This window comes from Corapipo altera, unplaced genomic scaffold (assembly GCF_003945725.1).
Source record: "Corapipo altera isolate COAL_440 unplaced genomic scaffold, ASM394572v1 106, whole genome shotgun sequence".
NCBI lineage: Eukaryota > Metazoa > Chordata > Aves > Passeriformes > Pipridae > Corapipo > Corapipo altera.
The window spans coordinates 452,816-464,976 of NW_020885019.1; the positions used below are offsets into that span (position 1 = coordinate 452,816).

Sequence of the window (12,161 nt, forward strand, 5' to 3'; positions counted from 1 at the left end):
AGCGCCACAGCCAGGGTGGGGGCTTAGCAGATACTGTGGATGGGGGGAAGCAGGGTGGCCCCCCACACCCTAACTTATCCAAGGGTGGGATGCTGAGATCTGGGGCAGCCCCAGGAGAGGGACTGGCAGGGAGGAGATGGAATTTGCTGTGAGGGCTCAGACCTTCCGTACCTTGGGGTTTTGGGGACCAGATATTTCCCAGGATGGGATTGCCTGGGGAGGGGGCAGAACCTGAGCAAGCCCTGGGATTGCCTGGGGAGGGGGCAGAACCTGAGCAAGCCCCTGACTGAAGGTTTCCTCCTACCGTAGGGATGACCCCCACACTCAGCCGGGGGGATCCCCTTTGTCCCCAGGCCGTGCCAGGCACCAGAGCGAGCTGGGAGGCGATGCCGGGGAGAAGGAGAGCCTTAAAGCCGGCACATAATCGGCTTTACCAGGCACAGCGCTGGGGAACCGCGATGTGAGGGGACGCGGGCGGGCGGCCGGGGCGCAGGCACAGCCAGGTAGGTGCCTGGGGTGCCCATCCTGGGGGTACCCCCTGCCCCAGTGCTCGGACACCTGGGTCCCCCGAGCCACACGGGGCCACATCATCCCGGGTTTGGGTGCAGCAGGGCTGAGGCTCACAAGGGTAGGGGTTGCCAGGGGGTCTCGGGGGCATCGCTGCCACCTCCCAGCTTCAGGTGGGCTTGTGGGGATGCAGTGAGATGCCATGTCCTCTCCCAGGAGAGGGGTACAAGGAGTTCTCAGAGGCGGGTTCTCACAGGTTGGCAGGGGACACACTGGCCCCCTGCCTGTGCCCCTTGGCCCCCGTCTCTGCCAGCTCAGGCATGCCTGGGGCAGGTACCCCCAGAATGCTGCAGCCCATCCCCTCCATGGAGATCCATCCCAGCTCTTAGCCTGGTACTGCTAGGCCCCAAAAGTTATGAGGTTGTGCCAAAAATAGCAGGTTCTGAAATGGCAGGGAGAAGCCCCACGGAGAAACTGGGACCTTGTGCTGCTGCCTGGCCATGCTGTCAGGAGGAGACAAACCAGGAGACACAGGAACTGCTATGGGGAACTGCCATGGGGAAATGCAACAAGGAAATAATGCCCCGGGTCCTTCCCGCGCCCCCATGGGACCCCAGTGTCCTGACACCCCTGGGCTGGGTCACACTGGGGAAGGGCTGAGCTGGAGACCTGTGGGGTCCCTGCACAGACCCTCAGGGACACTGCAGAGCCCCATGGGGATGATACACACACTCTGGGGACCTTACAGAGCCACATGGGGACCATACACACCCCACAGAGACCTCGCACACCCCTATGGGGACTGTGACAGAGCCCGTGACAGAGCTCCAGCCCCATTCCAGCAAAAGCACTGAGTCAATGTGGGGTTTCTCCTGCTCTTCTTGCTGTCCCATGGGGCTGAGCCCTGCTCCAGGTTCTCCCAGAGTCTGCCAGGAGGCAGATGGGAGCCAGAGCAGGAGAGCCTGGCCTTGCTCACTTGTGCACTGAGTGGCACAGTCTCTGCAGAGGTGCCCTGGGGTGCGTGGTTGGGTGGGGGCACCCGCGTTTGGATACACATTGAGGACCACCAGATTTTTTGGGGGGAAATCTAGCACAGGGAGCCTTGGAGCAATCACTGGGATGGGGTAGAGCTGGGACTGACCTCAGTGTCTGGCAGTCACCAGTTTACCAGCCAGGGCATGGCCAAGCAAGTGCTGGGGGCCCCACCAGCCCCATGCGACCCCTCCAGGCCCCTGCGTACCCGGGGGGATTAAGGTCAGGCTGCCCCACTAATCCCAAAAGGGAGTTAAGATTTGAGCTTGTGCCTGCTACCACTCCCTGAGGCTACACCCCAAGGTGCTGCATGTTGTGGGACCCCCATAGGGCACCCTGAGGGGACCAGGGAGGGCTTGGGGCCTGTGGCTCAGCTGTGAGGTGGAAGGGGTCCCTAGAGCAGGCTCCAGATAAGCCTCCAGTGCTGGCAGGCACGAGGCACAAGCTCCTTACAGCTCCCTGGGAAAGGCTCCGACCTCCCGAACACCATGGGAACCAGGGAGCCACTGGGGGGGCACTTGGCTCTGCTCCCCATCCCCAGCAGGGCAGGTACCCCCATCGATGGACCTGTTCCAGGCTTACTGGTTTTGAGGGTGCTGGTACTGCACCCCAGCTTGTGCAGAGACTGGCACCTCCCAGTGCCTCGTGTGTGCTTGTGCAGTGGGGACTGGGGGCAAAGTCACTTGCGGAGTCGTGTCGGGACGGTGGCTGCAGAGGGGGGAAGTGGGGCCTGAGGATCCTCTTTTGGGGCTCGGGGCACCCCACTCTCACACTCCTGGGAAGGAGAAGGGGGTAAGTTCCAAAGCAGAAGTAGGATCTGCTGGCACCAGCAGGGTCAGATTTCCTGGAAAGGGATGTTCCAAGGGGAGAAGCGTCATCAACCAAAATTTGTGGGTGCTGTCGGGGGGGGACACACTGGAGGCCTGGTGCCACTGCTGTGCCCCAAACCCCCTTCTGGGACACCCCAAAGGCAGGTAGTGCAGGAAACCAGAGCCAGCAGCACTTGTCTGGGATGGGTGAGTGGGAATGGGGGGGCTGAGAAAAGGGTGGGGTTACAGGGACACGATGTGGATATCGGAGTGCTGGCATGGGGTGCAAAGATGGGGGCGCAGGGATGGGGTGTGGATCTGGAGGTGTTGAGATGGGGGTGCAGGGACTTGTTGCTGATAGCAGAGAGCAAAACTGGGGTGAAGGGCCCCAATGTAGTTATGGTGGCACAGGAGTGCGTCAGGAGAGGGGTTGGACGGGACACGTGTGGGGGCAGAGGCATGTCCCTGCACCTCGAGGGGATGAGGGTGTCAGTGGTGCGCGTGGGGTGGTGAGGGGGGTGCCCACGCGTGTGCCGGTGGGCACCCACCCTGCCCACACGGGGCGTGGGGTTCGTCTGTCGGGGTGTGCGTCGCTCTGTCCGTGCGGGGCGGGCTCGAGCTGTGCAGCCCCGTGTCCGTCTGTCTGGGTGTCCGTCGATCTGTCGGCGCGGGGGGGGCCGCGGCCGGCCGAGGTACTGCCGTAGCCATGGCGACGTGAGCCGGATGCGGGGCCGGGGGATGCTGCTCCCGCCCGCCCGCCGCAGGTCGGTACGTCCGCACCGGGACCGGGGCCGGGGACGGCCGGGGCGGTCGGGGGTGTCCGGGGGGGCTCTGCAGGGGCGGGGGTCCGAGCAGGGCGGGGGCAGTGGCCATAAAGGGGCTGGGCTTTGGGGACCCCCAAGGCTGATGCTGCCAGACAGCGACAAAGGGGCTGAGATCCTGACCCTGGAGAGAGTCCCCCGCCCCCCCTCGCATCGCCCAGGACTCCCCTGCACTCTGCCCTCACATCCCTTCTACACTCCCCTCTCTGCCTCCCCTAGGTCCTGTTAACCCCTTCACACCCCCTCTACCCCCAGCTCCTTCCTGTGCATCCTTCTCTCTCTAACCTGCACACACCCCCCCCAGCTCTCCCCACCCTTTGTATCACCCCCCCCATGAATTCTCTCCCATCTCCTCTTCCACTCTCACCCCCCAGATTCCTCCCTTTCATCTTCTCATGTCTCTAGTCCACCCCTCCTCCTCCCTTGCTTTCCATCTCCCTAAACACACACACCCTGCTCCAGATCTGGGAGGGGGGTGGATCAAAGGAGCCTCCTTCAAACTGAGCTGTCCCAGCCCCTTCTGGGTGTTGGGAGCATCTCTGCACCAGCCCCCATGCCACAGGGATGCTCCTGGGAGGTGACATGGGCAGGGAATTGGAGACCAGCAGGAGAGAAGGACCCTGCTGTGAGAAACTGAGGCACCGAGAAGGTCTGGGCAGCCGGGAGATCAGTGCCACCAGCTGCACAGCTGCCCCACACTGTCACAGCTCACCTTGCTGAGCCCACGGGCTGGGCCTGGCTCTGCCCCTGGCTTACAGGGAATCCTCCAAGAGGAGATGCAAGCAGAGCTGAGATCCACAGAGCCACGGCCGTGGTCAGCCTGTAAGCATGACGAGTAAACTAAACCACCCCAGTGTTGAGAGGCCCTTGGTGAGACTTGCTCCCACGTGCCAAATCCCATACAGGGAGGCTGTAATGACACATCCCCAGACCACTGTGGCCAGAGAACCCAGAAAAGAGGAGGGACAGGGCTATGAAGGGATTCTGGCTCCCCAGTCTGACAGAGCAGCCTTGAGGCTGCTCCTGCCTCACATCCTGTCAGTACTGGCTTGTGCTGGGGAACACTGGGAGAACACTGGGTGTTTCCCCCAGTCCCCTCCCCGAGCTTTCAGCCTTACCGATGAGCCTCTGCTCCCTTTCCCACTCCCTCCTCCCCCTCTGCGGCCCCGATGGCTCTGGCCCAGGGCAAAACAATGCAGCCGGTCCAAGGCTCCGTGTGGCCCCGTCCCTCAGCCAGCCCTTCGCCAAGTGGGAAATCCGGGGCAGAGTAACCTACTTTCTGTGCTCACAAGGAGCTTCTGTCCCAGCCAAGCAAGGTGGTGGGGACAGCACTGCCCTCCCGGGGCTCCGTGTCCCGGCGGGCCGGTGTGGGCACCAGGGGAGGCAGGTAAGGAGGCCCCAACAGGGCAGGATGCTCCTCAGCCTCGGCCGGAGAAGAACATTGCGGTGCCTCAGGTGTGGCTGTGCTGTTCAGGGGACCCCAGGGATTTGGCTTTGGTGGGTTTCTTGCCTGCAGCCTGGGGTGGAGGATGGAGACCCCAGAGAGACAGGTTCCTGGGACAGCTGCAGGAGTTTTGTGGGGGAAATGCTTGGGCCTGGGGGGGCTGTCTGTGGGGGCAATGCTTGGCCCCAAGGGATTGTTTGTGGGAGCAGTGCTCAGGCGTGGCAAGCTGTTTGTGGGGGTAATAGCCCCATGGAGCTGTTCGCGGGGGCAATGGATTTCTGGTCCCTGGGGCTGTTTATGGGGGTAATGCTCAGCCCTGGGGGGCTACTTGTGGGGGTGATGCTTGGCCCCAGGGGGCAGTTTGTGGGGAGTAATACTCAGCCCTGGGGGGCTGTTTTTTGGGGTGATGCTCAGGCCCACTGTCGGTCTTCACAGCCCACAGGAAAAATGCCATTTCTTTGCTCACCCCAAAGATTACCCCAAAGTAGGAAGCGAACCCAGGCATCTGGGCACCCCATTTACCCCCTGCCACCCACTGGGCACGTAGCTGGAGGAGCAGAGCACCCCGAGTTCCCATCCCAGCTGCCTCCACCAGGCTTCGCTGCCATCCCCGCGGGGGTGCGAGGCCGGGGAGGCGGGCGCAGGCACCCGCTGCCCCAACCTGCCGAGGCTCGTCCTCTTCCAGCAGGACTTTCAGGTTCCCGCAGTCCCGGCGGGGCCACGCGGGGCTGGGCTGGGCTACAGCGAGCCCAGCACGAGCCGTGCTGAGGGTCCAGCAGCGGGACCACATTTCAGCTGGATGCGGGGCATGGGCCCGCGGGGGTCCTGTGCCCGCAGCCCCCAGGGCTCAGGCTCCCGCCGGGTGCCGGTGTGCCAGGGGTGGAGGTGAGCGGCTCTGCTGGCGCCCGCCGAAGAGGTAATGCTGCTCACTGGGCACACAGTGGCCATGAGCAAGGGGTCCTGGGGGCTGTGAGGTTCTTGAGATGCAGCTCTTTCCCCATCGCTTCTGCTGCGAGCTGCAGAAAGAGCTGCAACAGGGGGGTACCCCGTGTATTCCTCGCTCCTTTTTGTGGATCCTCTGGCCAATGATGGAGCTGGACTGAGGAACCCCTGACAGGGATGGGCACCGTGGGGCTCTGCGGGGGCAAAGGCCAGAGCATCTGGACACCCCTGTGTGGGCGGTCCTGGTGCAGGAGCCCCATAGGGCAAGGGGACATCTCTGACTGTACTGGTGCGACAGTGGGAAGTTCTCACCCGTACCGGGGGGCCACACGAGGCTCGAGGCACTGAGGTGCCCCTCCATCCTCCCCCTCTGTTCCGGGTGCTGCTTCCCCGTCTTGTTTCCGCTGGTTCGAGGTGACGCGCAGCCCAGCAGCGCGTGCCCTCACCCTCTCCCTCCCCACAGGGATGGTGCTGGGACCCTCTCGGGGCACATCCCTGCCGCCCCCCGCCATGCCCGCCGCCCTCCGCCTGCTCTGTGGGGTGGTGGTGCCGGCTGCCATGCTCTGCACCGAGCCCCTGCCCCGCATCACCTTCCCCAGCGGTGAGTAGGACACAGGGGAGGAGAGGGAGGGCTGGGAAGGGCTGGGACAGCTGGGGAGGGGGGACACACAACATTGGCCTGGGGGAGTGCCCATCCGCAGGATTGAGTATCCAGCATCAGGAGCTGTGGGCTGCTCCTCATCACAGCCTTATCACCCCTCTCCTCACCCCCGTGTGGGGCTGGGGACTGTGCCAGTGGCCACAGGTGATGCAGTGGGTGAGGGGATCTGATTAGGCTGGTTGGCGCCCCAGCAACTGTGGGAGCAGGAGCTGGGGACTCACCCCAGGGTGCCAGACCCAACAGAGCCATTTTGTCACTCACTTGGCGCTCAGGGTCTGCTCAGGGTCACCCTTAGGAGAGGAAAAGGTGCCTCTGGAAGGGACAAGGCACAGTGTGTCCAGCTGAAAGGCAGGTGGTGATGGTTGGGCAGCAGGAGGGTCTGTGCCCCATGGCGGGGCCGTGCCCTTCCAGCTGTCACTTCCCATTTCCCACACAGCCATGATCAGAATTACAAAATCCCCCCCATTTTGGTGCCTGGTGGGGGTAAATGAGAAGCTGCAGTCCCTGTCTGTGTCTGGGGGCACCCAGGGGGCTTGTGACCCCCGCCCAGGCTGGCATCCTGGGGCAGTGCATCCCCCAAATGGAGCACTGCCCTTGGCCTTGGCCCCAAAGCATCACAGGCACAGCCTGGGGGAAAATGCACCCCATTTCTGGGGTCTGAGACATTCAGCTCTTGCAGCAGGACCTGGAGAGGGCAGGGGGAGGTGGGGACCTGGATGTGGGAAGTGGAGACTGTGATGTGGGAGCTGTGGGGCAAGCACTGCACCCCATTTCCTGCACTAGAGGTGACACAAGCCATGGTGGCAGCTGCTACCACATCCGCCCGGGGGTGATGGTGGGCATGGGAGGTGTGTGTGTGTCCCCTGGCCCCCATCACCCCCTTTGTTCCTGCCAGAGGACCCGCGACGGACCCTCACCCACTTCAACCAGGACAACGTCTCGCACTATGACATCTTCCTCCTGGATGAGAGTGAGGAGGAGCTGTATGTGGGGGCACGTGACCGGGTGCTGGCCCTCACTGTCACCCCCGGCAGCATTCGTGCAAGAGCCTCGGTGAGCAGCCGTCACTTTCGGGGAAGCGAAGGGGTTCCCCTCCTCCCTCAGTTCCCCTGCTGGGGCTGGGCTCAACAGCCCAGGACCGTTTCCATTCCCTTTGCAGATAATGTGGGGACCCACGGCTGAGAAAACCTCTGAGTGTGCTTTTAAGAAGAAGAGCCAAGAGGTGAGATGGCTCTGTGGGGGCTCAGGGGGTCCCACGGAGCTGCTGGGGTGCTCAGCCCCCCCACTGTGCTCTTCCCCCCAGACCGAGTGCTTCAACTTCATCCGAGTCCTGGTGGCCCTGAACCAGACCCACCTCTACGTCTGTGGGACCTATGCCTTCAGCCCTGCGTGCACCTACATCGTGAGTGTCCCACCCAGGACAGGGCCTGGGGGGGTCTCTGGGCAGGTTGTGTTTGTTGAGGACCCACAAAATACAGCCCCAGGAGTGAATTACATCACGAGATGTCCCCGGGATGGGGAGTGCTGGGTGACCCCCCACAAGGGGCATCTTTGTGTTCCATAAAGGAGCACCCAGTGATTCTCACTCAGTTGCCAGTGACTCTTCCCCTGGCAGGGAAACTGATTTTGGGTTCTGGTCCCCTCAGGTGACCCCAGGCTCCTTGTCCCTGCCTCAGTTTCCCTCTGACTGAGGATGTGATGGAGACCATCACTCCCCAACAGGAAAGTGGGGAAAGGTGACAGGAGCTGGGTCTGGGTACCCCCCATCGTCCCCTGTCATCATCCCTGGACCCACCTTGAAGACACAGGCCACCCCATGTCTGCAAGGGATTCCACATCCATTCCCTGCAGATTTGGGGTTGTTTTCGCTCCTTTGGCTGATTTTTCTCCCCCTTCCACAGCACCTGGAGAACTTCACATTGGTGTCCAGCGGCAGAGGACAACCCTTCCTGGATGGGAAGGGCCAGTGCCCCTTTGACCCCCAGCACAACTACACGGCCCTGCTGGTGGGTGAGTACAGGCCAGTGGCCCCACAGGTGGGCACACCCCTGGGATGGAGCGGAGGGTGACAGTGTCCCCACCATGGCTCCACCCCTCTGCCCTGTCCCCGAGCAGATGGTGAGCTCTACACTGGCACCATGAACAACTTCCAGGGCAACGAGCCCATCATCTCCCGCTCACTGGGCACCCGCACCCTGCTCAAGACAGACGCCTTCCTGCGCTGGCTCTCGGGTGAGCAGAGGGTTGGTCCTGGGAAGGACACACCTGTGCCAGGGGTGCCTGCAGCCCCCTCGACACCAGCTCCTCACCCACCTGCCCTGGCTATGCCTGTAGACGATGCTGCCTTCGTGGCCTCCTTCAGCATTCCTGGGGACGACAAGGTCTACTTCTTCTTCGAGGAGACAGCCGAAGAGTTCGACTTCTTCGAGCGGCTCCTGGTGCCGCGGGTGGCCCGTGTCTGCAAGGTGGGTGCAGGGGTGATGGCAGGGAACAATGACAGGGGACAATGGGGGTGCAGAGATGGGGGAAGATGATGATGATGGGGGAAAATGACAGGGGACAATGATGAGGGGTGATGGTGGGGAATGATGGGGGCACAATGATGGGGTGTGATGACAGGGGACAATGACATGGACAGTGATGGAGATGATGATGATGAGGGACAATAGTGGGACGATGATGGGGGACGATGACAGGGGATGATGATGGGGGATCATAAATATGACAGGAACCATGGAGGGTACAGTGATGGGGGATGATGACAAGGCACAAAGACAGGGCACAATGATGGGGGACAACGACAGGGGATAAATGGGGGTATCCAGCTCCTGTTGCTGAGCACCCTCTGACTCCCACAGAGCGATGGGGGGGGGGACAAGGTGTTGCAGAAGAAGTGGACGACATTCCTGAAGGCACAGCTTGTGTGCTCCGAGCCCGGCCACTTCCCCTTCAATGTCATCCACCACGCCTTCGCCCTGCCCCACCGTGGTGGCGGCGCCGACTTCTACGCCGTCTTCACCTCACAGTGGTGAGTGCCCAGGGGTGTGACAGGTGCCCGGAGTCCTGCGGCCTCCTGGTGCCCACCTGGATGTCCCCACAGGCAGGCAGGCAGGGCGGGCAGTGCCGCCGTCTGTGCCTACAGCCAGAAGGATCTGGAGAAGGTCTTTGAGGGCAAGTACAAGGAGCTGAACAAGGAGAGTTCCCGTTGGACTGTCTACAGCGGCCCTGACATGAGCCCCCGGCCTGGCAGCGTGAGTGCTGCCCACCTTGGGGGACTGGACCCTCCCAGGAACAATGCTGGTCCCCAAGGGAAGGGGTTTGTCTGTCACAGTTTGCCCAGTGTGCTCGCACTGCAAGCAGGATGCTGGCACAGGGCAGCGCTGTGACACAGCACACCCTCCCCTCAGTTTCCCCTCAGTTTCAGAGCACTGACCCCTCTCTCCCTGCAGTGCTCCGTGGCTCCCTCCTCAGACAAAGCCCTCACCTTCATGAAAGACCATTTCCTGATGGATGAGAAGGTGTCACCCATCCAGGGGAGGCCGCTCCTGGTGAAGTCAGATGTCACCTACACGCGCATCGCAGTGGATGAGACTCGTGGCATCTCAGGGACCACCTACCGCGTCCTGTTCCTGGCCACAGGTGGGTTTATGGGGGGTGCACACAGGGCCACCCCTCTGACCCTGCCCTTGGCTCCAAAGCCCCAGTGATGTCCCCTGTGCCCCACAGCAAAGGGTCTCCTGCACAAGGCAGTGGAGCTGCCCGAGGGTCCTCACATTGTGGAGAGCATCGAGCTCTTCCAGACACCAGAGCCGGTGAAGAACCTGCTGCTGGCCCCAGGGAAGGTAAGAAATGGGACCACCCAACAGCCACCCCAACACTGGCGTGGGGGCTGGGGGGTGGCTCAGCCACACACCTCTCCCTCCACAGGGCACCCTCTATGTGGGCTACTCCAGAGGTGTCCTCCAGGTCCCACTGGCCAACTGCAGCCTGCACCGGAGCTGCGCCGAGTGTGTGCTGGCACGGGACCCCTACTGTGCCTGGCATAGCCCCGAGGGCTCCTGCCAGCCCACCTCCACGGCCACTGAGGACAGGTGAGCACCAGGATGAGGATGGGAAGGGGGATGCAGAGGGGACTGGGGTGCTGACCCCGCTCTACCGGCCGCAGGAGCATGTGGCTCCAGGACATCGAGACGGGGAGCCCGGCCACCACATGCCACCGCGGGAGGAGTGTGGCCATGCCCCGGGCCTGGGGGGCACCAGAGGATCCCACCATACAGGGTTGAGTATGGGAGTGTGGTGGGGTGGGGCACATGGGTTGGGATGGGGCACACAGAACGGGATGGGGCACATGGGATGGAACGAATCACAGAGTGGGATGGGTCACATGGGTGGGATGGGGCACGTGGAGCAGGACGGGGCACAGAGAGTGAGATTGGGCCCATGGGGTGGGATGGGTCACACAGGGTGAGATGGGGCACATGGGGTGGGATGGGTCACACAGGGTGCTCTGCCTCACCCCACTCTCAACACCCACAGTGCTCAACCCCCAGCCGAACACCATCGTCCACCTGCTGTGCCCCTGCCATTCTGCACTGGCCACCTACAGCTGGCAGCAGCCCAGCAGTGCCCAGAAGGACACAATGCAGCTGCCTGACCACACGCTGGTGGTCATCATGCAGCCAGGGACAGCCGGCATCTACAAGTGCCAGGCCACGGAGAACGGCTACACCTGGACCGTGGCTCACTATCAGCTCAAAGGCTCTGCTGGGGCGGCCTTGGGCGATGGGCTGGATGAGGAGGAGCTGGCCTGGGGGTCCTCGGCCATTGGCACTCCCGTGTCGTACTGGTCGCAGTTTGTGACAGTGACGGTGCTGCTGGTGGTGACAGTGACCGCGGCTGCCTGCCTGGCCCTGCTCGCCTACCGCGACCAGCTCAAGGCCCGCAGCAAGGTGCGGGGCTGCAGCGCTCCCCACAGCCCCCCATCCCGCCACCGGGAGAAGGTGCCCCTCAACGGGGGCACCGGAGAGCCCCCGGCGCCCGGAGCCGCTGCTGAGGAGGAGGAGGACGACGAAGGTTCCCACGCTTGCTGCCTCCAGCTTGATGGGGACATTGACATGGACAACAACCGGCTCCACGTGCCGGGGCAGAACACGGCGTGACTCTGTCAGGGGATACCCTGGGGAGGGTGGGAGGGAGGGGATGTGAATGTGAAGGGGTTTTGATTATTTTTTTTGGGGGGTGGGGGTTGTTTTGGTTTGGGTTGGGTTTTCTTGGTTTTGTTTTTTTTATTTAATACACGTGTTTTAACATAAGGTGACATGCTGGGGCAGGGGGTGGGGTGGGCCCTAGGAGCAGCAGGGGCAGGATGGGGCAAGGAGGTGGGATAGGGAGAGGGCAGGGGGCAAGGACAGGTCAGGGGGACACGGAAAGGACATGGCACAGAGAAGGAACGTGGCTGTGGGGCCAGGATGTGGGGTGGGGATGGATGGATGTACATGGCAGGTGCTGTCACTGGTGTCACCCAGGGAAATACCCCCAGGATCCATTAAAACCTCAACACAGGGAAGGCTGAGCCTGACAGGCTCCATGGGGTCGGCCCCACGGGCACCCACCCTGCACTGCCAGATCCCCTTCCCGGACACTGCATGGCCCTGGGGCAGTGGAGCCCCCTCAGTCCTCCCCAGCTGCCCCCCCATTTCCGATGCCTTTGATCCGCCCTTTCTAAGCCAAATCAGCTGTAAATTTTCCTACCCTTTGCTTTTTTTATTAAAAAAGGAAAACTCAACGCATGGCACTGCTGGGTCTGGGGAGGGAGGAGCGCCGGGGGCAGCGCCAGCCCAGGCCTTTCGGGAAACGTGGGGGGATGTGCGAGGCGTGTTCGAGGGCAACACGTGTGTGCATGGGGGGGACACGTGTTCACGTGCAGCTCAGGCACGTGCAGGGCG

General features: G+C 62.6%; 1 protein-coding gene across 3 annotated transcripts; it reads left to right on the plus strand.

The window, feature by feature from the left end:
- The first annotated feature begins 2,436 nt into the window (after positions 1-2,436).
- Positions 2,437-11,400, plus strand: SEMA4A (semaphorin 4A). 3 transcript variants are annotated; one of them, XM_027667816.1, is made up of 15 exons: positions 2,437-2,555; positions 6,019-6,156; positions 7,112-7,269; positions 7,376-7,438; positions 7,520-7,618; positions 8,118-8,226; positions 8,332-8,448; positions 8,551-8,681; positions 9,075-9,244; positions 9,317-9,467; positions 9,666-9,855; positions 9,943-10,058; positions 10,144-10,307; positions 10,382-10,494; positions 10,753-11,400. In XM_027667816.1, exons 1-15 carry the CDS (start codon positions 2,552-2,554, stop codon positions 11,373-11,375), a joined length of 2,346 nt encoding a protein of 781 aa, XP_027523617.1. In that variant the 5' UTR covers positions 2,437-2,551; the 3' UTR covers positions 11,376-11,400. The 3 variants fall into 3 exon arrangements, with proteins under 3 accessions (XP_027523617.1, XP_027523618.1, XP_027523619.1); XM_027667817.1 differs by lacking the exon at positions 2,437-2,555 and adding an exon at positions 2,948-3,112; XM_027667818.1 differs by lacking the exon at positions 2,437-2,555 and adding an exon at positions 4,481-4,556.
- Positions 11,401-12,161: the final 761 nt, after the last annotated feature.